This window comes from Chiroxiphia lanceolata, chromosome 3 (genome assembly GCF_009829145.1).
Source record: "Chiroxiphia lanceolata isolate bChiLan1 chromosome 3, bChiLan1.pri, whole genome shotgun sequence".
In the NCBI taxonomy this organism is placed as follows: Eukaryota; Metazoa; Chordata; class Aves; order Passeriformes; family Pipridae; genus Chiroxiphia; species Chiroxiphia lanceolata.
The window spans coordinates 58,589,078-58,616,040 of NC_045639.1; the positions used below are offsets into that span (position 1 = coordinate 58,589,078).

At 35.0% G+C, this 26,963-nt stretch overlaps 1 protein-coding gene across 10 annotated transcripts in view; it reads left to right on the forward strand.

Moving 5' to 3' along the window:
- Window positions 1-26,963, forward strand: part of AHI1 (Abelson helper integration site 1) — a 94,322-nt gene that overhangs the window by 38,803 nt on the left and 28,556 nt on the right. For all 10 annotated transcript variants that reach the window (XR_004356095.1, XM_032683178.1, XM_032683180.1 and 7 more), the window contains one exon: window positions 10,277-10,394. Coding sequence is in view for 9 of the 10 variants with exons in the window: in XM_032683178.1 (XP_032539069.1) it covers window positions 10,277-10,394 (118 nt within the window). In the remaining variant the exon portion in view is untranslated. The remainder of the gene's footprint in view (window positions 1-10,276; window positions 10,395-26,963) is intronic.

Here is a 26,963-nt window from a genome sequence, read left to right on the forward strand (position 1 = left end):
ACTAGGACAGACAAAAACGGATAAAAAGTTTTTTCTTTGGGTGGGTGCTTGACTATTTGTCTTGTTTCTCAATACCTGCATTAGTAATTAAAGCCTTTGTAATTGGCAATAAATTTCATTGATATTCCCCAACTCGAGACAATTTTGCATGCAGCAAGAGTTTATAATGGACCTGAGTAGCACTATGAAGTTATAATTACTTTTCACAATGACATGAACTGCCTTTGTGTTTGCATTTTTTATTTTTTGGTTTTAAGTACTTTTGAATACGTGTAGATTTTTTCATGTAGTTTTAGGTTTTGTCTTTATTAATAAGTGAATCACAAAAGAAGCAGGTGAGTAGATGAAAGCAGTTGTTGCTGAGTTTGCTGTAGCTACTCTTATCATGCTTTAGGGGTTTTGCTTTGGATTAGATCTGGTCTTGTTCCCTGGATTTGACATCCCATTAGGCCTGAGCTTTGAAACTGTCCAGAAGAAAGCTATCTCACAGTCCTTTGATTTTTGGACTGTGAACTCCCAGTGGACTCCTTTCTAAACCCCACATTGTAGTCCACGTGGATAACAGTAGCAGGTTGCTTCTACCTTTGAATTAAACAAGGTCTCAGACAAGGAAGGAAGCCTTGTTTCTGATTTCTGCTTATTTTTTTCCTACTCGTCTACAAAGTGAACACTGGTGCCTTCAAGTTGTTTATCAGAGAAGGGCACAATATGGAGAGAATGGACCATGTGTTTAGGACAAGTGTTCCTGGAAGATACTCCAGAAGAAATTTTAATCTTCTGGATGTCTCATGAGGAAAAAGATGGGGCTAATGAATTTATGAGAGTCTTCGTCATTGCATCTGTTTAGTCTCAGATTAGCCAGGGGTTCTGGACTGTGGGAAATAAATCTGGTTTAGCAGAACCACATAGATGTTCCATGGAACCATGTAGCTAGATGAAATAGATATGCCTACAGTTGTGTTTGAGAGAATAACTTTCATCCACTGAAGTTTTGTAACCCTAGATTTCAATTTCACAATGACCAGTTTGGGATGAGTAAGTTCATTGTGAGCAGAGTCATGATCAACATTTTTGACAGCATCCTCCAAATCCTCTCCTATGTGGAAGATGTCAAAAAGGTCATCTGAGTCTTCTCACCATGTGGGTTTCCAAACAGTAGAGGATGGCGATTGAAGGAGTCCACATGCATTTTGATACCTGTCACATGCAGTGGTGATTATAAACACTGTGAGAGTGCTTCCTGGCAGAGCTTTATGAACCACTGAGATATCTCAGAGGAGATTTCTTTGAAAGGACTCTTGATACTAATCTTTTCAGTGATCCAACATGAGATTCAGGAGACAGTGATAACGCCTTTTCAAGCAGGGATAGGATCATTTCTTGCATGTGGATGCAGTCTTGCCTGCCTGCATTATCACGTTCTGGACACACCAGAGTAAAATATAGCAACACTAAAACTGAAAATTTCTACTGATTTGTAATTGGGAATTACAGTTTTGGATGTCTGTGAAAATGTGAAAAATGACACATGTATGTCAGTGCAGGCTTTGCTGGAAGGCTTATTAGAAAGCACACTTGCATAAATAGTTTGCTAAAGTGTTTGTCAAAGTAAATAAAAATTGCAACACAGCTACATGCATGAGAATGTGCTTATGTTTCTGGGAACAGACAAGTAAAAATAAAAAAAGGAGACTTTATGAAGCCACACATAGGGTGGCTAGCTGCCCTGTGGTAGGGTTGGAAAATGAAAATCCAGACGAGAACACCTCATATGTATTTGTCTGATGGGAAAAACAGTAGGGAACTGGAAACTATGTAGACTTTGTACTGGTCTTTAGTTCATGTTTGCATACCAAAAGCTTGTCATAGATATGTAGGAAATACCATGTTGGGGAAAGCATGGTGGCAGCGTACCTTGTAGACAGTAAACCTGGCCTAAGGTTTACTGGAGTCACGTTTTATGAGGCAAAGGTGCTGGAACACCCAAACAGCAAATCTGCCTACACAGGGGTCTGTGATTTTAACATGTGAACTTAAAAGTTACTTTCATAGCTGTTAAGTGCAAAGTTTGGAGTTCTGTGACTTAGGTATATGATTTGAAAATGTAATGTCAATACATTAAGATTTGGTTTAAGCTAGATAGAAACAGAGAATACTCTGATCCTGTATGAGCTTGGGTTTTTTGTGTTGTGACCAGTGCCTCTTTTCCAGGTACCTTTAGAACCAATCTTTGGGGTTTTTTTCTGTTTTTCTTCTTTGCTACCTGAACAGGAACTTTAATGAATGATAGATGAAGTTTCTTTTCTTTTCCTCTGCAACATTACCATTCTTGTTAGACCAGAAAATGTGTAATTAGAAGCAAGACTTGACTATTGTGTTTAAGCTTTAACAATTCACAAAAGCTGAGACATTTTGTTACAAAAGGTAAAAATTAATTTCTGTATGAAACCAGAATGCAGAATTGGCTTCTTTACCACAGAGAGAAATTACAGTGTAGTGAATCTTGGCAGCAATTATTATTTATCTCTGCCTCAGGGAATGTATGATTCTATTCACAGAAGTTTTTGATAGGAAAGCACTTATCTCTGGTCCTTGAAAGAACTCATAAGTGCTTTTCATTCAGCGTTACTATTTATGTTTTTAAAATTTCACTTCCATCTAGCAGTGAAAATACCTGTTTATAACTTTGCATAACAAGAGGATGATATATGTTATCTAGGTATGGGGAGAAGGGCTTTCTTTAAAGGTTAGTATTCTACCTCTGAAATTGTGATTTTTAGATGCCTAACTCCTTTTTAGCACTTACGAATAGCATCTATATATACTCTGTAGTACTAATCTTGGAATCAATTAAATGTTGGCTACCTCATCCCTCAACATGTGAATGCTTGTAAATTAAAGTATGATGAGCTTTTCCAGTCTTTACTTCATGCTATATTTATGAAAAGTGTTATTAAAAGGTTATCAAAGTGGTTACCAAAATTCTGATATTTGGAGTGTATTAAGTATAACATGAGACAAGTAGAATGTGAAAGTATTCTTTCCTGTATACAGAAATACTTAAAACTGGTGGGATTTTTTTGTCCTTTGAGTATATTTATTACTATGGCATAATTCATAAAAGGAGTAGCTACTGTGAGAGAATCCAAAAGCTTATGCCTCGGTTTCCATCAAATGTACTGAACATTCATCATTAAGCTATATGACTACAAAGTAGGCTCATAAATGGTGCTTTGGTGTAGTATACATCAGATAGTATACTTTGTAGTCCTTTCAGATGGTCTTCTTTAAGAATTTAATTGAGATGCAAAATATATCTTTTTGCATTAGAATAGAATTTAAAGCCACTACTTTTCAGAAAAAAAAACGTGCAACCTTTTTGTTGAACACATAACCATGATATTGATAGTATCTAAACCATCAGGTGGAAGAAGACAGAAACTTGTGCTCTTGTCTGCGACAAAGACCTAGACACAGAGCTAGGTGCCCAAGTGGTGTTGTTTTGGGTTTTTTTGCAGTCTTGTGAGGATCTGTCCTCTGGTTCATCTTGATTTTGGTAGATTCTGAAATACCGTGCTTGACTTCTGGGCTTTAGCACAAATCTGGAGTTCTGTAGAAACTTACTACGGCTTCTACCTGAAGATGGAAAACTGGAGAGTCATAATATACTAAGTACTGAGGACTCTTTTGAAAGCATTGACAGTTCTGTGAATGTTTTTTGCCAAGTACAGGACAATGCTGCAGTGTTTCTGCAGGCTGAAATAACTCCATCATGTGTGCAACACAAATTTTTTATCTACAAGCTTTCAGGGGAGGTACTGATATCCTGTATTCTTAACATATGTGTAAGAAATTTGCAGTATGTTTAAAACTTTTTGTTTACTTTCTTATATTAGTGGAGAACGTGATCCTGTAACACAGGCCATCATTTTCCTGATGACCTGCACAATACATCTCACTGGAATGAGGGCTTTTAAATTAAATAGATGTTTTTTAATAGCGATGTGTACTTTTTCCTATTCCTGTATTCCTCTTCAGAATGCTAGGAAATGCTCTTCTTACTCTAGGAAATTCTTTTACAATTATTACTTTGCACATACCTACTCCCAGCTGCAGACTGGTAAAGGATGTATTTTATAAGCCATGGTGGATCTGAAATCCTACAACCGTTTCATTTACTATGTAATGATAATTTTTATAAGCCTCTTCTTCATTTGCCAAGCAGAATGTTAAATCATTGTGATTGTGTAAACTGATGGCTGATATGAAATGGCTGAACTATTACTAGAAGCTTTATATAGGTAAAATACTTAATAGCTTATGAAAGTTTTGCCAGAATTTTACTTTGTATGTTTTTAAGAAATATTTTATTATAAAGTAAGGTTTTAGAAATTGTGATGAATTTTCCTTGTCAATTCATTAACTTTGCCAGTTTTAACCAAGTTGCCTGTGTAAGAAAAAGTTGAACAAATAGAAGTTTTTTTCTGTGATTTGTTTTTCGTTTGATTCATTCCCCCCTGCCCTCTGACAATTTTATAAAGCAGGTCAGGTTCTTCAAGTCTGTCATATTTTCGTATGTTAGAAGATTCTTTGCTTAGAAAGAATTTTTTTATGCATTCCTCATTTTAAGCAGGTAAATTTTAAAACAACATACTCAAAATAGATGTATGTCCTGGTTTTATCTGGAATAGATTTAAACAATGACGTTTTTCAGCATTTTATGTCTCTCAGTGGCTTACGTTTTATATAACGTAATATATGCCAGACAGTCCTGAAAGGAGGTTGTAGCAAGGTGGGGTTGGGCTCTGCTCTCAGGCAACAAGTGACCGGACAAGAGGAAGTGACCTTAAGCTGCACGAGGAGCGGTTCAGATTGGACATCAGCAAGAATTTCTTCACTTGAAAGGGTGGTTAAGCATTGCAACGGGCTGCCCAGGAGGTAGTCGAGTCACCATTCCTGGAAATGTTCAAGGAATGACTGGACGTGGCACTCAGTGCTGTGGTTTAGTTGGCAAGGTTTGGTCAAAGGCTGGACTCCGTGATCTTGGAGGTCTTTTCCAACCTAAATGATTTTATGTTGGGTGCAGAAAGGAACACTGATCATGGCTCAAATATTAAGATACTATAAATTGAGAGTTAAGGATATACAAGATTAAACCTTTAAGAATTTTGTTATAAGGTTTCAGAGATTCCTTTTATTTTTTGTTAGTTGTGGGATTTTTTCATTCACATAAAAGATATGGAAAATAGCTATTTTCTTTTTTTTTCTTAGCATCCAAAAGTGCTGCTTATTGTTGGGAAATCTAGTCAGAGTTTGTTTGGGTTTTTTTACCTTTCTGTGTTTATGGTTACATTACAGTTAATCTCTGGAATAATCAAATGAAGGCTTGTCAACATAACAAATTAGTTTACATGTTTTGTTTAAGTGCATAATTATAAAAATGATTTAATGAAGTGCAAGTCTGATTATTTTTATTTTTTAAAAAATAATATGAATAATAATTACATTTTCACAGAATACATCTTTTTTAACATCTCTGTGGGAAAAAAAAAATCTATCAAAAAGGTATTTTATATATGATAGGAAAACCCTAAAGTATAACCAAATACATGGGCAGTGGGGGGATAGGTGGGGTGGGGTTACAAACTTCTGAGTGGTTACCTGAAGCTGTATAGTGTATTTATAGTCATGTCCTAATGTCTTTTACCAGCAGGTCCAAAGGAATAGGTTTGTGTATATATATATTTGAGAAGATGTGAGTCAGAAAAATTTCTGGTGTCTATTTTCTGTAATAGGAAGAGAAATAAAATCATAGGACAAGTATCTTTGGGTGTGTTTTTTATGTGGAACAGGTTACATCTGTTTTTCATTTGCACGAAAAAGAAGACATCTTAAAAATTAACTACAAAAGTAATGGATTTTTTTTTTCCCCAATCAGATGTTTTTTGATAGCATAATCATAACATGAGGTCACAGTTTACATAGTAACCTACTTACCTCTTAATAAACAAGACAAATCTACTTTTTACTGTTATTGGTGGTACTTCTACTAAGATGTGTATATCTAGGCATGTTCTTAAGTTGAAATGCTGTTTTTATCCAATCCAGGAAAGGTTGTTCTCTTTGTGTTTAATGGCTGAGTGAGTCTACAGTTCCTGTGTATAACTGAACCTGTATTTAACTGTTTTGTGTCCTGTACAAAGAAGTTGGTATGCCTTGTGGCTAAATGAAAGAAGCATACTATTCCAAATGTTTATAGAAATCTTAATTTCTTCTTAATATTTTTTTTAAGACAAAAGAAAGAAAAAGGAAGACAGCTTTTGAAGTAACCTGTAATTGAAATGCCAGAACTTTCTGGCAGAACTAAGGAACTGAGTATACATAATTACTGTGTGATGAGACAGCATCTGTAGACAATGACTAAACAGTAGGAGCAAGCATCTCTTTGTGTCAATTTTCATTTGTATGCCCTGGTCACCTCTGGGCTTCTATGGGGAAAAACATTCATGCACTTAAGTTATGGGGAACCTATATTGCCATTTAGATGAGTTCCTGATCAGTGTAGTCAGAATAAGAGGACTGTAGGAAGCATCAGGGGAACGTACTTGATTCAGACAAGTAAATCTGTCTAAGTTTTGCCTGTCTTTGGAATAATACCTTATTTTAGCTGTGGGGGTTTTTTTTCCACTTAGTCTAAAAGTACATAAGAGCAAAATAGTTTAGTCTCCAAGTGATTGCAGGACACCTAATATAATAGAATCCCAGTGTTCACTGGAGTCCTTCCAGCCCTACTGTCATAGAAATTGCACTTTTATATAGATGTAAACTTGACTCAAACATACATTACAAATTTAAAAGCTGTATTGCTGTATTCCTACTTTAAGCATTATTGCTTATGTATTTTCTTCTAACGTGGAGAAAAATATCAGAATTTGTATTTTGGTTTTATTTCAAATTCAGCTTTTAAATTCTGCAGTATCATGGTTTTAATAATGCTTTTAAACTGTCTTTAAAAGTGTCCTAGAGACCTAAAGTTTCAGAAGGGAAACCTGAAACTAAAAGATTGAGAAGTAATATAGAGCTGACCAACATGATTTGGCTTGCGACTATATATGGAAATGTTGATTTTATTGATTGCAAAGGTCATAAAATTGCATTCTTAGGAAAAAGAGAAATAACTTTTGTCAGCTTGTCAAATCTTAGAGTATTCTGTTTTCTGTCTCATCTAACTCACTTTTAATGTCAAAAATAGTTCCACTGAAAATGTGTATTTGTGTAATTTGCATAAAGTTGCCCTAACAAAAAAGAAAATGCAAACCAGCTTTGTTTAAACTTGGCAAAAATTATGTAGGTATCTTTTTTGCTACAAAAAGTGACATGAATGTTATAAGTCTTAGTTTTACTCAATTCAGGACAGTAGTAAACTGTATCTTTGGTAAAGCTGTGGTTTGTGCATGAAGCAAGCAGAGCATGTTGTGAAAAATAACTAAGTTGATGGTTGGCTATCTTAGCCAACTTTGCTCGTTGTAGAGGTATTTAGCAATGCCTTCCCACAGCGTGCATTTCAAAAAAAAAAAGATTGCTTCACTCTGTTCCATAAGGTAGTCTTACGTCTGCCTGTTGTAGGAGAATTAATTATTTTTCATAGGATAGTGCACTTCACCTGGAAGCAGCTTTGCTTGAACCACTAGTCCTCATTTATTAGCTGAGTGGTTCCCGTTTCTGTTGTAATGTGGCATGTTTTTTTCCTCTTTGGGCCTCTTAGAGGTTTAAATAGTACTTATGAGATAGTGGCAGAAAGGTCATTAAAACTCTGATTTTGTCTGTACTTTGGAGGGGCAGGCTTTTATAGCTCACCTTCATTCAGCTTCATTGCCATTAAGGGGAGGAATGAATCACTCCTTTGATTTAAAACTTTATTTTTAATATCTCTTTTATTAAAAAGGTTTTTATCTTGTTTTTAAGGCCCTGGAGAGGAAGGAAGAATTGTAAGAGAATTTATGCTGCATTTTAGAATGGGTGATTTTCTTAACTCTTCGGTACTGTACTCAATCTTCTGTTGTGTGTTTCTGTTGCATTTGATTGCAAAGCATGGCTGTTTGTCCTGTATAATGAGACTATTTGTGTGATACAGCAGGAAAATAAAGAGAAGTGAATTATATGTTGTACAGAAATAATTTACATAGTGTTTCATATCTTCTGTGTAATTCATTCGAACACCACAATCAAGACAAGTCTATTTTCATAATTTTTCCTTCCAGGATGAACTGGGGTTCATCTGTTAAGTGCTAGTTTTCAATAATTTGCTCTGCCATGTTTAGTTTGATTTCCAAAGACCAATATATTCAACCTATCTTCATTCCCTGGTATTGTCTGAAACCTACTTTATGATAGCAAATTTGAAAGAGAATTCCATGAGGCTATTTGGCTGAAAAACATATGTTTGTGTGATGGCGTAGTGTCCACTCAGCAAGAAATTCATGCAAAGGGGAGTCTTCTCATTTATCTAGAGAGAAAGACTCTTTAGAGCCTACAGTGGATTAAAGAAGATGCAACACTGGGAAGCTGAGCTCAAAACATTTGCAGAACAGATTATTTTTCTGTATTTGAATAAATACATAAGCTAGTGGCTTTCCACCATATTTTTTGTATCGGAGAAAACTTTATGTCAATGAAGCTTACTTGCTTGCATATGTAAATGTAAGAAAAGCAGGTTGATTTTGTTGTAGTTGTTGTTCAGACAAGCAGGCCTCCGCTCTGCTTATGTTTCACAACTACTGTTTACTAACATTCATTTAAATTTGTACATTGCAGTAAAATCTAGCAGGTTTAATGCTTTTTTAAAATCATGTTCAATGATTAATCTGATTTTCTATCTTGTTTTCTTTCTGTCAGTTTTGGAGTACAGTCCTTACAATCGTGCGCAGTTGCTACAAGAGTTCTTGGCTAATCAGAGGTGGATACATTAAGATAGAGGTCTAGTATAGTGGTATAGAGGAGATGGTTGCAGATGTCCTCTATAGCCCAGTCAAGTCATTCAACACACATTTTTAGTGCTATATTACCTGCATTCCAATACAACTACCAGTGCCCGAATATTACACATTCTTGAATTGATTAGTATTTATTAAATTACAGAAGTAATAGTTGTATAAAATATATAATTTCTGAAATGATCCACCAATTCACTTTCCTTTAGCCGTCTCCGTTCTTTAAACAGAATTGACAAGCCAATAGATGAAAATTTGCAAAATATCACTGACCCACAAGTGAAGTTTAAGGTTCTGATCTAGAGTTTACTGAGGCCAAAGGAAATACTCCACTGAGTATGGGCTTCTAGTTGGATTAAGCGATCATATGCATTTTATCTATATGATGAAATAGGCTGAACTTTTGAAAGGATCAAGAATTATGTTGCCTTATGTAAAAAACTCAAGAATTCTAGCACACTAATCTATTTTGCTTGAAGAAAGTTACAAATATTTTATTTAAGGCCTGTTTTTTGTCTCTTTCCGTTGTATTATTAAGGCAGCCAATGAACATATATTTAACAAACAGTAAAATTCTCAATTGGATCAAGTGAAAACCTGAGATTGTTCATTTTTTTCATAGTGTTGTATTGGATAATATGTCAAGAGTAAAATTTGGGGAAGGGCTTTTGCATTTTAATAGTTGTATGTATATCAAGAAACTCCATAGGAAAACAAATTTTCATTACATTATCTTTGTTACTGTGGAAATTAGGATTGGCGATATTTTTTGTGTAACTTACATGTAGGAAGTGTCTGGGGTTTTGGTCTAAAGTATGCTTTATTGATTTGCAGAAATTGGTTTTATGTTAGGTCTGGGTTAAGATTTTTTTTTTCTCTAATCGTGAGTAATCTCTTCAGAAATATAGTGTAGTTAGGAATTCTCAGAAATGAGAATTTATAAGTTTATGACCATATATAAATGTCTTTTTATATACAAAGATGCAGCAAGATGGTGGTTGAAAGAATTCTGTTTCATTGTTTGCATTCCTTGAGAGGTAGTGTCCATATATAAACACACAATTCAGCTTATAGCTGTGCCAGTAATTTTTCCAAGTCTGTACCTCCAAATATTGAAAAAAAAAAAGAAATTGAAATTGCTAGTCATTGTCAACTTGAGTCTTTTTTTTTTTTTTACTGATACATAATAGTTATTTAAAGTAAGCAAATATTTCTCTTCTAGCTATTGCATCAGTAAATGACCCAGGAAATTACACTTCACTTTCTGATTTGTCTTCCTATTACAGGCGAGCTCAAATCTCTTGCTTCCTGCGCCATCATCACTGTCACCACACTCCAAGCTAAGACTGCCAGGCACTCTCAGCGCTCCACTGAATCCTCTGTATTCTTTCACTACTGAAAGTGGTAGGTTTCTTTATTTCTTCACTCTTTGTAGGGAACGGGTAATAACTTTACGAGGATGTTTTTTCTACCTTTTTAAATTTTGTTGTGTAGCTCTTTCAGGAAGTGTCCTGGTTTTGTTATATGTGATATTGTTTATAAAGTGCAGTGTGATACAGTCCAATACTGATGCGTGTTCCCTTGTAATGCTTTTTTTTTCCTTAAACCGTAAACTTATTTCATTGTGATATCAGTTCCTAAAAGACTATGAGATGGCCAGATTTTCTTCATTTAATATTTTAGTAATATTTTAATGCTTACTAAATGATCTTAAATATGGACACTCAAAAATAATAGAATTTAAAAGCATATATACTTATATAAGAACCATAGCTCTTGGTAGTTCATTTGCAGTTGTATTTAATTACTTTTAGGGGTTTTTCTTCTAAAGACATTTTGTATTGAAAGAATTTGAGAAAAAGGCAAGTAGTGCAAATATGCACATTTGTGATGCTTACTTTGCTAATAATATCTGTTTCATTGCTAATCACAGTTTTTAATAATAAAATTTATGATTTTATGTCTTTCTCTTTTTTTGGGGGCACTTGTAAAATAAGTCAGAAAATTGGTACCTTAATTTTGAAGTGTTTTTGTTTTGTATCCTTGAGAAGGGTAAAAAGAATTCCAGGGGGAGGGTGGAATATATAATGAACTAAAAACAAGTAATAGAGATTTAAAATTTAGATAGTAAAGATAGGAATAATCTCTATAATTATATAGAATTATATCCTAAAGGCAGGCAATTTTTTTTGCAAATCAGGTTATGATTACTTTTTCTGAGCAGCCAGGGAAAGGGTCCTTAGCATGGTCTAAGAGATTGACCACTAGTCTCAAAATTACTCTTAGTCACTAGTTCACAATGCAAATGGCCGTACACCAATTAACTTCTGTATTTCCATTTTCTACCTTAACAAAAGAGCTTAGAGCCTAATACTATTCATCTTTTGCTCAACAGATGCATGTTATTGCCAGAGTGTGTAAATCTTACAAAAACTGTAGAATATGTATTCTGTCTTACATACTGTGAATATTTAAAATAAGTGGACAAAGAACATTAACATATACTTAAAGTTGTTCTAAATGGCTATTCCTAATATTGCTCAAACTGAGTAATTCTGTTTTCTTGAATTTTACTTTATGCAGAAGCACAGCTAAATGTGTTGATAGAGACTTCCTAAATAGCATGAGCAAATATAGATGTTATATACGTTATAGCTGTTCACATACGCTCCCACCGTAGCTGTGTCCAAAACTGACTAATACTTCAAGATGATCCACTGGTACAGAATATTATTTACACAAGGAAAATATAGTAAAAAGAAAGTAAAAAAAGGAAATATAGTAAAGAAGAAGCCACGAGAACATCAAGATTTTTAAGCTAAGACAACCATAAAAATACTAGTGGGTCACAGTTGAAATAGACTTTTCTGTAAGAAAATATTTTAAAATTGTAAATTACTTCTTGTCATTTTGGGGGCCTCCAAGTTGTTCTACTGTGGTAGAGTTGTTTTCAAACATGTGAGGAAGATTTACTCATCTTTCATCTTTCCCCATTGGTTATAAACTATAAGGTAAGTGCTTGTGTTCATAGCTCCTAACTGCCAGTTGAATTTTGCTTTTGAATAATAGAAAATCTGTACTTAAACAGATTTATTAATTAGGGATTGTGCTGGAAGGACAGAACTTTTCTTTCCTGTATTGATTTTATATACACAATAGATATGCTTTTTATACTTACTGGGATATTGCATTTAGTACAGTTGCCTGTACTATAGATCCTTCATTTTTGCCCAGCAGATGGTTATATATTCCTGAGGGTTATATTGACGGTTCAGTCCTGTCACCTTTTGCTGTATATTTAGTGCTTCTTAAAGCAAAATGCGTAATTCCCCTTTATATGTGTAAGCCTCTCTTAGCAATGTTTCTCACTGTGTAACTGGTGTATGTGAGTGCTTTAGTAATTTGGTAAGGTGGTAGCTGATGTCTTGTAATATGGACAGTGCAGCCTGAATATATGCAGCCCTTTCTTTTTAAGATAGTTTAATTGTCTAGGTCTTGTGTTAGGTAGGAAACAGTGGGGTAACGGTGAAACCATCTTTGTGATTTATGAACACTAGCAGTAATACAGCAGGTCTTCCCTGACTTTTAAATCTTTTTGTGTCCAGATACATTTGCAGAATTAGCTGTATGTGCAATATTCACTACTATTTCTTTTAAATGTCTCTTTGTTTTGACAAATGGGTTCTGTAGACTCTCAAACATACAGTGTGTTTTGGCTTTTCTTCAGGTGCTTACTTTCACTGGTTTATAGGCTTTTATGAAGACCCAGTCCTTTTTCTGCTGTTTACCTTCCCCGTTTTCTTCAAGATCAGTTATCTCGAGGATGCTGAGACAGAGGATCGCCTTTGTTTCCAACTAGATTGCTCTAAATTGAATAATTCATTGTTTAATCATCTAATAGAGAGCTTCAGCATCTTTCTCAAGGACAGAACATTTTTTATATGAGTTGAGTTGAGACAAGATCATTGACCATGTAGCCTAACCCTCCTGATCAAAGCAGATTCACCTAGAATTCAGGACTATGTCCATTTGGGTTTTTAATGGTTCTAAGGAAGAAAACTCCAAAACATCTCTGGACAACCTATTACAATGTTTGACTGTTCTCACAGTAAAGGGTTTTTTATTATCTTTAAATGATATTTTGTGTATTTCAGTCTGCATTGGTACATGGGATTATTCCTCCCCTAGTGCAGGACTTTGCATTTCCCCTTGTTCCAGTTACATTTCACGAGAGTGGTTACAAACTTCTGAACTCTTCAGCTCAGCCAGCTTTCAGTCTGCTGCACTGTCTGTTTACACAGTCCATGCTTGAGACGTTTGTGGGAGTGTTGTGGGGGACAGTGTTGAAAGTCTTGCTAAATTCAAGGTTAACAACATCTGCTGCTTTCCCATTGATGCTAGAGAGTGGTGTGCAAGAGATAAGGTTTTGTCAAGAGCATGGCTAGAATTTCTAGAAAAAAAGTAATGAATTTTGTCAAATAGTAATGAGTAAAGTAGGAACCGCAAAGCAAATACAAGACATGGATGAACTTCTTTATACGTGTTATGTTTAAACATTTCATTAGAGAGATTTCATAAGCTTTAACAAAATAAATTTAAATTTAAGAAAATGTATGTTTTGTGGCTTCCTCTCAAAAATATTATGTTACATTTGAGAGGAAGGCATGGAACTTAGGTTTTCTTACTGTCCATTGTGATAGGCTGTCAGATGAAATTTGTCACTGAGACTTTGACTCATTTTACCATATCAGGGTAAGTTTTGCATCTGCCTCAGTAAAGCTGCAGCTGTGCTGATAGCTATTTCAATAATTTGAAAAGTTTGCTAGATGTTTGTCTTTGGAGAAAGTCAGTTTTATATTTGTAATTTAGCTTCACAAAGTCTTATGGCTGGTCCTGTTTTTCATTCTACTTAAATTTCTCTTGTTTTATATGTAGCAGAATTACTTTATTCTTGCTTGATTATTGTTTAGTACTCTTTAAGGAATCTGTCCCTGAAGGTATGTAAAATTTCAGCTTGCTGAACTTCTTTTCTTCTTTCTTTCATTTTCTTTTTTTTTTCTTGGTCATAAAATTTAAGACCTGTCTTTGATAGTCAGAATTGAGCTTTTACCTTCCTTTTGCTGCATAGTTCTATCATATCCATCCTGTAGCGTTATTCTGCAACACTGCACTATAGCATTATGCAGGGCTTTGTCTTAGACATTCCTATCTTTTCCTCGTACCTTCTTCCAGGATAACACATTTCCTAGTTGTTATTTTTCAAACAAATAAGAGAGTAGCAAAAGCTCCAGATTTCAATTACCCATTCTCTGACACAGAGATCAAAATCCCATATGGTCTTGTTTGCCTTTCCTCCTTAAGACTATGAGCATCTTTGCACAGTGAAATCACGTTCTTATGAGGCGGTTTTGCAGGTCCATGGCATGCCATGAAAGAAATGGCCAGTGTTTTTAGGCTTTATTCCACAGTGACTCTTCAGTAACTCCCACTATGTTCAAGACATGCTTTCTAAAATAAGTTTGAGATCTCAAGTTAGCAGTGACCCTAATTGTTACTTATGTGGGAGATTGAAGCTCGACTATAAATACTGCACAGATCTTTTCACTAAAATTTGGACTTCAATACAACCAGTTAATTAAACTTGCTCTTAAAAATTAATTACGTTATGCGCTAATAACGTGATGGTTCTTGTATCTTTAAAGAAAATCTCAAAAACAAAAAACACAACACTTTGGCAGGGTTGAGAACAATTAGAAAGTTTCTCTCCATTAACACAACTGACAGTCAAAGGTGTTTTCCACCTACATAAAGTGAAAGCTTCAAAGCACTCTTTCTCACTCTCTGAAGATATTAGCAAAACTGACTTTGCATTTAAGTCCTCCGTTATATTTGATAGACTATTTAAAACTTCTTTTTTCAGTCTCAAGCAAACAGTGAAAAATAGATTTCTACATCAAAGATATAAAGAATATTTATGCATCAATTAAATATTCTTAAAATACTGTTTTTATTCTCGGAGGGGTGTTAGAATCAGAAGAAGGTACATCAAGTAGCAAAATTCACATTTTTGCAGAGATACTGCAGAAACACTATCAAAAGTTGCATTCTCATGCTTATGTTACTGGCATCCAGTCCATGCAGGCAAATTGAATGGCACACAGATCACTGAAGACATAATTTTTTTTTTATTCTAGCATATTACTGTAAATACTGTCTTATATCAAACTTTAACGTAGGGGTGAAATCTCTTCCTATTCGCTTTTCAGGAGAACTATCTTGATTGTGTGTAAAACGTGTCTTGCCAAGAATATAAACATTAGAAAAAAAATTCAATTTCGTTTTGAAAGAATCAGGATATATCTGTTCCCCGTTAAACTGTAATGTGTGCTGCCTCATTAGCTCACCAACAGCTTCATTTAGATTTGCCGTGATGGTGAACGCAATTACGCCTGCAGGGCAGCACAGATCAGAGCTATGGAAATGATGTAGCAATTTGCCACGTCTAAGTAGCATTGAGATTTTTCTTTTTAGCCCCACATCTTCTTAAAATTGGGGCAGGAGCATGTTGTGGTAAAGAGCAGCAAATACATACCTAAAAGTGGTTCAGTATCCACACTATTAGTTCAAAGTAGTTTGAGTGTAATACAAGCTGCTAAGAGGAGCAGGTAATGATGGAAACTAATTTTCCTTTATTTTATATTTTCTCAATTCCATTGGCATTGGTGAATCTGCTGGGCTTTTTTGTGATATTGATTAAACAAATAATGAAGTGATACTATGAGACCTGTGCAAAAGGATTGTAGTAGTCTTTTCCCTAGTGGCCTGATACATTTATCTTTTCTATTTTTTCTTATGACTATGGAGGGAGAAATGCAAGTTTCCTGTTCACTAAGGGATAGTCACAATGGCCTCAGGATGATCAGGCAATCCAGTGGGGGAAGTATCTTTGCTTAGTAGTCTTCTACCAATTGTTTTTAAGTCTAGAACTGGATAGAAATACAGAACAATATTAGTATATCCTATAGAGGTGCTGTCAACATAGGAAGTGATACACAAGAATAAATGCTTGCAGGCTTCCTGCAAGCTACAATCTGCTCCTAGTAGATTATGTCATGTGTTTGAAAAGAGTGCCTAATACTTGTCTCTTACTCCTCAGTTATTTTTCTATATTTTTGTGCAGTACGTATTTGAAGAACTGATCCTGCCTGACACATTTTTTCAGAAATTTAAACTTTAAAAAATTCTTGAGAGAATTCTTCTAATATTTTTTATGAGAATGGATTTTTTTTTACATTTGGCCGTTTCATTTAATTATTCTAATGGGACAGTAGTGCCAAAAAGTAGAAAATTTTACCTATTATTTTCTTTTGCATTCCTAAATGTAGAAATGTGAATTGCTTTCTGTTATTATAACAAGTATTGAATTGCAACTTCACAGAATTCTCACATTTTCTGTATATTGTAGGACATAACTTCTTCTAACATTGTGGTTGGATCAAGTATGTATGTTTTCTTTCTTTTGGAAACTGATTTACTGAAACACCCCCACCACCCCATGCCCTGGATAACAATAATGTTTTAAAACTCTTAGGAGAAAGTGCAGAATACTAACACTTTTTAAGTGAGTAAACTTGACTTATTTTAGTCCCTAGTTTTTTGAGTGTATTATTCTGTTCTGTTTTTTTTCCTCCTATTAACCAAATATAAAAATATCTTTACAGTCATTACAAGGCTTTGTTTTAACTAAAAAGCACTGCATAGTCACAGAGAATTTATTATAATGATTAAGTTTTAGATCTAATTGGAAGATTTTCTTTTTATTTTTAAAGAAATGGTAAGAGAACTCAGTAGAGAGAAATTACCAGCTCAACACCACAGATCAGCTCTCAGCAAGTGTCAACTGATGTAACTACACTGAAGTTAGGTACAAGTATTTTTACCATAAGCAGAAGAGCATTAAGTCTAAAGTGCTTTTTTTATATGTCTGTGTGTTAATTTGAATCGGAACTTCCCAGGGAAATGTGATCATTCATTTAAAGATAGTCATATCTCTCACTTTGACTTAGGGTAAAAGTGTAAGAGAGAAGGGAGAAAGAAAATAAAACTTTTTTTGTTATTATTTGCTTACGGCACAATGGAAGAACTGAAAAATACAACTTACAAATATTTTTCTCAAAGTTAATTTTCTTATTAAAAAAAAAAATCTATCACAAGCTTTTTTAGATAATTTTTTATACCTGGTTCTTTTAGAAGTTATTTTGCTGTACCATTTACATTTTGAAGTAGCAAATAGGTTACAAAGGCTCATGATGTTCCAGCTTACAGCTGACTTCGGCAGCAAATAAAAATTAAGAGTACGAGGACACACCTGTGCCCTCGTCATGGCTTACAGGCGTCTCAGGCAATTCTGCAAGGGAAAGAACTTCCTCAGAGCTCTGTGAGCCTGCTGTCCTGCCCACATCACTGGACATCATCAGAGTTTTGGCTTAAGGCACAAATACAGGATGTTGTTTTAAGGTGGAAGAGCTGAATGTTTATATTTATAAAATGAATAGTAAAAATTATTTTTTGCTTTCAAAACATAAGTTGTATAAATAAATACATCTAACCACAAAAATGTTCCAACAGAGTAGTAAGGACACAGAGACATATCCATTAACAATAATGACAGTCTACTATTCTAAAAGGTTGCTTATCCAGTTTCTTCTGTCTGATTGATAAGATGTTATAAATGTCAGAAGAGTTTGTATTTTCTAGTTAAACTTGCTAGAATTGTTTATACTGAGATCAAAGATACATGTGTTCCTTTATTAGATGTTCATGTTTCTTCTTTTTCATGTTTCTCCTAGGCAAGTTAATTAAAATATTTCACTAAAAATTACACTAAATACAGAACACAATAACAGCAATCTTTGAAGATTCCAAAAACTTTATCAAAAGAACACCATTTATATTTACTTGAAATTGGTGTATGTTAGGGTAATTACTGCTGAGCCTTCAGGCTAAAGGAAGTACTCTCAGCCAAATTATACAAGGGTGTGGATTAAATGAAGCATTACTCTCTGTTTGGCAGCAGTGGATATAGATTGCAAAATCAGGGTGTGACGTAGTACTGTGGAAAGTCTCTGCCAAAAGTGATTTGGCCTAAGTGTGCCCTTACTTTCTCAATTATGTGGATCCTAAAACAACTGAATCTAATTAATTCCTAAGTAGAGAGGTCCTGTTAACTGTTTTCACTCTGAACTTGTCTGTAATTTTGAGCTATTGAGCCATGAGACAACATGCTTAAATGCAATTTTAGCTGGTCGCAGAGGTGGAAACAGTCCTTTTGCCAAGGACTGTGCAGTAAAGTATCAGTTCTCTTGTCCAGCAGAAAACCCAGATCATCAAGAATGCTGTCTGTACAGCAATAAGCATGAGTGAATAAGATGAGGAAATTGATCCCTCCTTGTAGTGCTTCAATCCTTCTGTTTATGTCATTTCCAGAGGAGTTGGGAGGTGCAAAAAACCCAGTAGCAACCATGGTGCACAGGAGGGAGAGGTCTCCATCTCCCAAGAGGAGACCTAGGCACTTTGACTTCAATGCTGGTTTTGACAAGTTAACAGAACCTAAGTACATTAAAAAAAATAAAAGAATCCAGGTTTTAAACAAACAGTATCCATCCCATTTTGGTGTACATGCAAACTTTTTCAAGTGTTTTAAAAAGCCTTTGCTAATTTTATTAATAGATTTTTATGCGTGAAACAACTCAGCTTTCATGGATTCATATGCAACTTGTTATCCTTGTTGCTGAAGCACCAGTTTCAGTGAGAGCAAGCTTCCCTCACAATTCATTTTACTAATATAACACCTTTTAAGTAAATTTTGGGCATGTGGTGTACATTATGCTCCACAATAGTCTGTGGTACCAATGTAGTCTGATCATTGTAGTTTGATACTGATCATGTTGGTTCTGTAGAAACTAATGATAGAGGATGGTGGCTTGGGAAAGCGTTAAGAAAGCAGAAGGCACGTACAGAGAAGTGAAGGCCTCTGTGGGTTTGTAACTTAGACGTTGCTGTTGTCACACCACCGAGTAGCTTGAGGTTATTTACAGAGCTGGCCTAAATGTGCTGCCTTGATCCAGATGAAATGAGAGCTTCACAGTGAGCTTTCTTGCTCACTGGAGGTTGTAAGGAAAAGTGACTCATTGCTTGTTGGCTTCAAATGGCATATTAGAATTCTTTTAAAACTCTACTTCTGAAAACTTGTGTTTGGGAGTTTTCTGCAACCTTAAAGCACACAGTGAAGGAACAGATTGCAGAGGTTCCTTTCTCATGTTTTCCCCTCAGAATTAGGACTCAGTTTCTTCAGTTTTTACTTCCTCAGTCAGAGAAAAAAGATTGAAGTGACAAACAGGCAAATTCAAAAAACCTCTTTAGAGTCTCCCATGCTCACTTGACCCCAGGCCTTGTTGTGGCATGCCAGACAGTCTTTTGGCAGAAGACTCTGTATATATATGCGACTGTATAACAGATAATATTTGAGACTCTGTATCTCATCTAAAGATTCATTCCATCATACTGCATCCCCATATGCATCACATCCGCTTTTCCTATCCTCTACTCCAGCTGTAGGCTAGCTGCTAGTGCCTCATTGATCAGGTTTTTTTACAGAGTAACTGAAGGGTGTTGCAGTGGCATATGCTGATACAGGTCTTTCTGGAATCCATTCAGAGCCTGACTGGTCAAATGAAGCAGACTGCTGCAGTTAATATGCCAAATAATAAAATACAGAAAATTACAGCTTCCTTCAAAAGATATACTGAGCATATTTTGCTGTGATAAATTACCTAGTAGCAGAAAATGTTTTGAGAATTCAGTTACCAAACTTCAGGTTGTCACTATGCACCTGTAGAGCATGAGAAACAATTCCTCTAACCTCTTTTTTTTTTTTCCTAGCAGTGACTGTAACTCTAAGATTCACTTTGTAAGATTTTCAGGGGAAGACTCTAAATAGGCTGTTATCCTACTCCTTGCTTCTTTGAATTTTTCTTATGGATAATCACATTTAAGCAGAGCTCACCTCTCTACTAAAAAAGGATGATCCTGTCCTTGAAATAGATTTTTTTTGAGACTTTATCAATTTAGAAGAGGTTAGGTGTGTCACCTCCTCTACTTGTTCAGGAGAATGTTGTAACGGAGTTCTGCATGTTGCTAGTTGAAGAACTTCTCCTGTGAGCCAGGTACTAGCTAAAACCAAGTTAGTATTTATCTCCTACAAGGACTCCAAGCGCATTCTTGGAATTTTTCATTTTAGAAATAGTTCAAAACACAAATTCTGAATATGTATCTAGATTAATTGTTGGTAACTTTGTGCCCAGCAGTTCAATCTGCCGTAGGGTATCTTCTGCCCAATTATATTTCCCTCAGATTTGGCTACTTCTGCATAAAAAGCAGCACCAAGAGAGGAAAGGCTATTGTTCTATTGTTATTTGCAAAATCTGGAATCCAGTGCCTACTTAATGTACATCTATAATATACCACATCGTGTGTACCTTGATATCAGTATTTATTGGAAATTTGTTTTCCTTCTAGTAAAAAACATGAAGGAAATTTCCATCTTTTTTTTTCTATTCACATGTGTAAAGGATCTTCAGCAGTTGAAACTGTGGTTTGAATTAAGAATCTTCCTGCAAATCAGCTTTTCTTACCAAAACAAATGATTTTCAGAGTACGTTCCAAGAATCACTCAAAGAGAACAAGGTGTGTCCAGGATTGTCTGTATCACCAGCTCTTGAGTTAATAATTGGCATATAAGTGTGTGCAAAACCCATCTAGGAAGGTTTAGTGAACAAGGTTATTAAGACATAATCTTTGAGACTTCCAAAGTTAGAGTCTTACTAGATAATTTTCTGTGGTTTTCAGTTGTTTGGTCCTTTTGATGAAACAAATATTTGTAGCACTTGGCAATTAAGTCAATTTTAAAGAAACTGAGATATCATTCACAATGTCTAATGTATAGAAAGGGGTGGTTATTTTCAGAATTAGGTTTGGAGAAGAATTTCCTTTCCTTGAATATTCAGACTTTAAGAATCCCCTTCCTCTTATTGATGATTGTGAGAACTTAACATTTTTTGCTTTCTTGAGGATTTTGGGTTATTGGAGATGCTGTATGAGTCAGTAGTGAATTTAGCTATTAATGATAGTCAAACCAGAGAGGACTGGTTATATAATTAAGCTTATATGTTTAAGTACTGCAATTTCTAGCAGTTTGGCACTACCTGTGTGATGATGTAGAAAAAGCTATTATGTTATTATATTAAGTACTTAATCAAATTGTTTTTCATGATACTATAGAAAATATTTAGTCAAATGGTATTTCTTTATTCATTCTGAATTTAATTTTCATTAATATTTTTTGTTTATGCCTTTGGACCTGCTCTGCAAATAATCTTGCTTGCAAAATTTCTATAAAAACAAGATAAAAATTCACTGGATAGGATTGTAACTTCTACTGTGTGGCTTGACACTGAGATACTGTAAAGTCTTTCTGTCTTCTAATACCAGCTGCAGTGATTTGTGTTGCTGTTTGAACCTTGGAGAGAAGTCTGTTCTCTCCAGCATATCCAGAATTTTAGAAATGTGGTCTTAGCCCAAAGCTGAGCACAGCCCTTCTTTATGAACCTGCCTGTCTTTATTCTCTTTCTTTTACCTCTCCTCAGATCAGGTACCGCTTTGTAAATGAAATGTAGTATTGCCTCTTAATTCTGTTCTTTGCAAACAGTTTCCTTTCCATGCTTTTTTTTTTAATGCATCTTCCACCTAAGACCCAAGGAAAAATCTGTGTAGAAAAAATTGCTTTTCAGCTCTTTGCCAAGTGATAATTCAAGCTTTCTATCAGTAGTAGAACATGGCCTTTAATGGCGAAGTCATCTTCTTTTACTTTCAGCAAAGTAGCATTTGGTATCCACATATTTGTATAACCAGTGTAACTTCTAGAGTTGTTGCATAGTGGCTGAAGACTGAGAGTACAGAAGTGGTGATACTTTCTAAGAAGGCATTCTAAAAATCCACTGTTGTAAAAGCAGTAGCAGGTTGTTGGTGCATTTTAGAAAACTTCGCAGACCTTGTAGATGAAGGAAACTGAAAAATCATTATCATTGAAATCTGTGCCCAACTGGAACTGCAATATGTTGCTTTAATGTAGGACTTAGCATTTCAGTATATTTTCCTCTGTAATAGATGATACCAATATTAGTCTCAAGCACTTTGTCATGTGTTATTCACAAGGAAGTATATTCAGATTTTATTACCAAAGTTGCTACAGGCCATTATTTTATTTCCCTATACAATTGGAAACTAATAAGAAAGGACTTAGTTATTCATACATATTCTAATCACTGATATGTAGAAAAACTCCTTCTTAGAGTAGTTTGTTCATAAATAATCTGAAAACTCAAAAGTGTGGATATGGAAAAATTCTCATGTGTAGGTTGGTTTCACCACACGTATTTTCATGAATTATGTGACCAATCTAGTTTCTGAACTACAAAATGGAAAATAAACTCGGGAATGTATTTTAAAGACATGGCCTTCTATTTCGGAAAGAAGCGTGTCTGCTGTGAACTTTTTTCCTTACTCTTTTGGTTTGATACCATATTAAAAATCTTATATAGTTGTTTCGTGATTTGGTATCTGCCAATGGTCTTAAATTTTTCAGGTTTAATAATGTATTAATTGTTCAGCAATTTCTTGGAATTTTCTGGTACTATTTTGTCATAATTAATATTCAGTACTGGCTGAAAGTGCTGATGTAGTACAAAAAGTAGTAGTTATTCTGGTCATGATAAAGACCTGAAATATCAAGCTGAATCCAGCATATTTCATATGATGTTGCTGATACTATTTTTCCTTGAATGCAAGTATTAGGAAAATGCTACATAAGTTCTTCAAGCAGTTACAAGATTTTAATTTTTTTTAGGTTTTTTTTTTTCAGTCAAGACTTGATTTGACATTGTGAGGCTTACTGGGTAATGTAGGAACTCAGTAGTTTATGCAGTAACTGGCTGTTTTTACTTAGCTGACAAGACTTTGCATTGCAAAAATATTAATGGTTGATTTTGAAAAGTATCTCTGGTATTCTAAGCATATTTTCTTACAGCTTTCCATTTGTAGAACAGCAGACTAATTTAGTTTAAGTAACTGTGAATAACTAGCCATTGCTGAATTTCTGTTGTGGGAGGAACCATGTGAAGTAAATTAATTTGTTTTCCTTCCTTGCATAATTTTCATTCTTTTTCTTTTATCTATAGGCAACTATGTTTTTTTTAAAGACAGGAGTAGACTCTTGAGGTCAGTAGAGACTTGACTTTGATGGTTGCAGATAGAGTTAAATTCTATTTAAGCGTATTACATATAAATTAACTGTATTAATAAATAAAATTTAACCCTACTACATATTTTTAGGAAACAGATGAGCATAAATCCTGCATAAGAACTCCATTTCCTCTGATTGAAGGAGGGAAAGTAAATGCAGAAGCAAAAAAATTACTAAACCAAAAAGTGAAGGTTGCTACTTCAGTGTTGGGCATCCACAGCTCTAAGGGACTGCAGTTTCTGTATTTCATGATGTATTTTTTCATAGGGTAACACTGCAAGCTGTATTTAATAAAATACAAAATAAGTTTGTTTTCAAATTTACTTTAGCTTGTTTGCTTTTAAGTAGTCCAGGGGAGCTTAGCAAAATTAATAATGACTTTCTCAGGATATCTGCAGCACTAGAAGAAAAATAATTCTTATTAATACAAAGTATGCATCAGAGTCTGCATTTTCCTTACATCTTTTTTATCTGCTATCTAGAACGTGTAAATAATACTGCCAATCTGATTTAAGAATGCTGATGGTATCTGTGCAGGCTTATTGATGTTTGCTGTAGAATCATTTTCTGTTCTCTACATTGTAGAAAGAAACAACTGGATACTATAGTCTCTGCTTATTTTCAGTGGTATCTACTGCCATTGTGATGTAATGTTCGAAGTTGTCATAAATTAGCACATTCCTGATTAGCATGAATTCAATAAATGTTCTTTACTTCAAAAGAATGCTTGAGACATGTGCTACTACTTGCATTGTTTATATATGGTACTGTAGAAACTTAACATTTGCAAGAAAAATGTAAGATGATGGTTTGATAAGATTACTCAGAAATAATTAGGTGGGTGTGTAGGCTGCTAATGTATTTGATTTTAATCTCTAATTAAAAAGTTGGATTTTTTAATTGTTTTTGTGATGCAATAGTTTTTACTTTATTATGCTTTTTGTAAATAGGGGCCAAATTCTGCTGTTCATTGTGCCTAAGTACAGATTAAATGTTTTCAAATGAAACTGTATTCTCCTCAAATCCAGTGACAATCTCCATAGTTCCTCCTGGAGAATTATTCTCAGAACAAATACTTGTTTGTGCCCTTGTACACCTTGAACCAGGAACGAAAATGATGGCTAAGCTTGAATGAATATCTCTATGCATTCTTTTGGCTGATGAGAGATATAATTATGTTGTGGGATCTGGCACTGCCAGAAGCATAGTGTTTTCATGTTAGTGCTGTCTAATTCTGAGGTCTCTTATATGAGGATTGGAATTAGTTGGTGTTACAGGAAAGGTATCTCTCTGTGGATCTCCAGGTGTGAATTTAAGCCTTGCTCTACTCTGCTGGTCCGGTAATCACCTCACTGTGCTGCAAGGACACACTACTTTGTCATTTGGGCTGGGGAATCAGAGACTGCCAGATGCAGTAACTTGACCTAACTGCATCAGTCCTTGGATAAGGAAGTTACTGTATTAAAGCACACTAGCTAGGCCAGTTGTCTTTCTTAGTTTAGGACAACTGTGACTCATTTGAGAATATAAGGTTCTCCTAATACCTGGAGTTGGGGCATCTACTGGAAAATCACATTCCCTATAAAAGAAACTGCAGCAATATGTACAGAACTGCATGGTCCTGAATTCTCTCCCTAGAGTTACTTTACTAGATAACTGTTTTTAATACCAGTATTTAGTAAATGGTTAGAAAGGTAAATATTGCTTACTTTTCTATTGAAAGCTTATCCTTCTGTGCAGACTTTTCTATATAGTATAGTATTTCAAACAGCAACCAAAACCTGATCTATTGACATAATTTCCCAAGTTTATTTTCTTAGTTTGCAAGTTTTCATTGTATTAATGGGGATGGGGAAGGGAAACAAAAATGCTATGCTTTTCTACCTATCAGTACAGCTCTGTTTTAGCTTAACTGAGAGGGGCTAGAGGTGGTGTGGGTTTGGTATTTTGTTAAGTTTTGGGGGTTTTGTCATTGCCGTCTAGATCAATCTGCACTAATTGGAGGAGAGACATCTGGCAGCAGAAGACTAAGGTTTCTCTCTCTTTTTTTTTAAGTGTATATAACATGCAAACAACTCTCATATCCAACTGACTAAAGAAATTAACAGAACTTTATTACTATAAAAAGTGAGACAGTAAACAGAGAGGGATTCCATTTGTCCTATAGATTTGGGGTTTTGGTTTTAAGTGGATAGGTTTAGGTTAATAAATTGCAACACCACTTGGAAAATGAGAACAACGTTGAGGAGATAGTTCGGTCTTTTCCAGATGCTCTCATCAAAGAAAAAAGTAGGGGAAAGACAAGGAGAATGCTAGTAATGGCTGACAGTGAATAGATTTCTATCAGTGCAGCATACACTACTAGAATTCTATGGGTGTTTGTAGAAGACCTTTGCATTTGATAATGTTGCAATCACAGCACTTTTGTATATGCGCTTAAATATGACATGTGAGAACTGCCTATTTTGAGTATATACATTTTAAGTGGTTTGCAAGATCACAGAATCACAGCATAATTTTTATTGGAAAATACCTCCAAGATCATCAAGTCCAACCTTTGGCCAATCACGATCGTGTCAATTAGATCATGTCACTAAGTGCCACATCCAATGGTTTCTTGAACCACCTCCAGGGATGGTGGCTCCACTACCTTCCCAGACAGTCCATTCCAATGCTTTAACAACCCTTTCTTTCCATGAAGAAATTCTTCCTAATGTCCAATGTGAACCTCCCGTGGCGCAGCTTGAGACTGCGTCCTCTTGTCCTGTCACTAGCTGCCTGGGAGAAGAGGCCAGCCTCCACCTGGCTACATCCTCCTTTCAGGCAGTTGCAGAGTGATAAGGTCACCCCTGAGCCTTCCCTTCTCCAGGCTAAACAACCCCAGCTCCCTCAGACGTTTCTCTTAGGAGCTCCACACCCTTCGCCAGCTCCACTGCCCTTCTTGATACAGGCTCTCAAGAGAATTAACCATTTCCTTTGGCGTCGTATTAGTTACAAGGAGTATGCTGTTTTAGAAAGAATGCTAAAAATACTCTGTTGCTTGTCTCACTTGTATTTGCTTTTGAATGTAGTTTTTTTAATCTACTTTCAGCCAAATGCATCCAAAGTAGTTTTAAAAACTATGATACAGTTTTCAATGTACTTTGATCCTGTCAATTCTCCTCTTCAGTGTAGAATCTCTTCAAAATCATAGGTGCTAAACTAAGTTATGTAGAGCAGAATTGGAAGTGGGTTTTCACCTGCAACAAGGAATATTAGCAAAACGTCTATTTAGTTGGTAAAACAAAAGGTGTTCTTGTTAAGTGGATGCATCCATTCCTTTCATTTTATGTGAACTGCATCTGAAAATGTCTGTGGTGGGTTTCTTAAGTATTTGTGATCCTGTGTTTAAAAAAAGGAAAATAGGTTCTCATCCAATATATAAACAATCTTTTTATTTAATGAATTCTGTTTGATCTGTTAAAGCATAATTGGTTTGAGGATTAAGCCTTTGAGGGAAGCTTAACATATATTTAGAACATTACAAAATTATCATATTTCTCTTATATTATACCTAGCTTGAATAATGAAAATGCTGAAAACTTTAACTTAAAAAAACAAACAAACAAAAAATC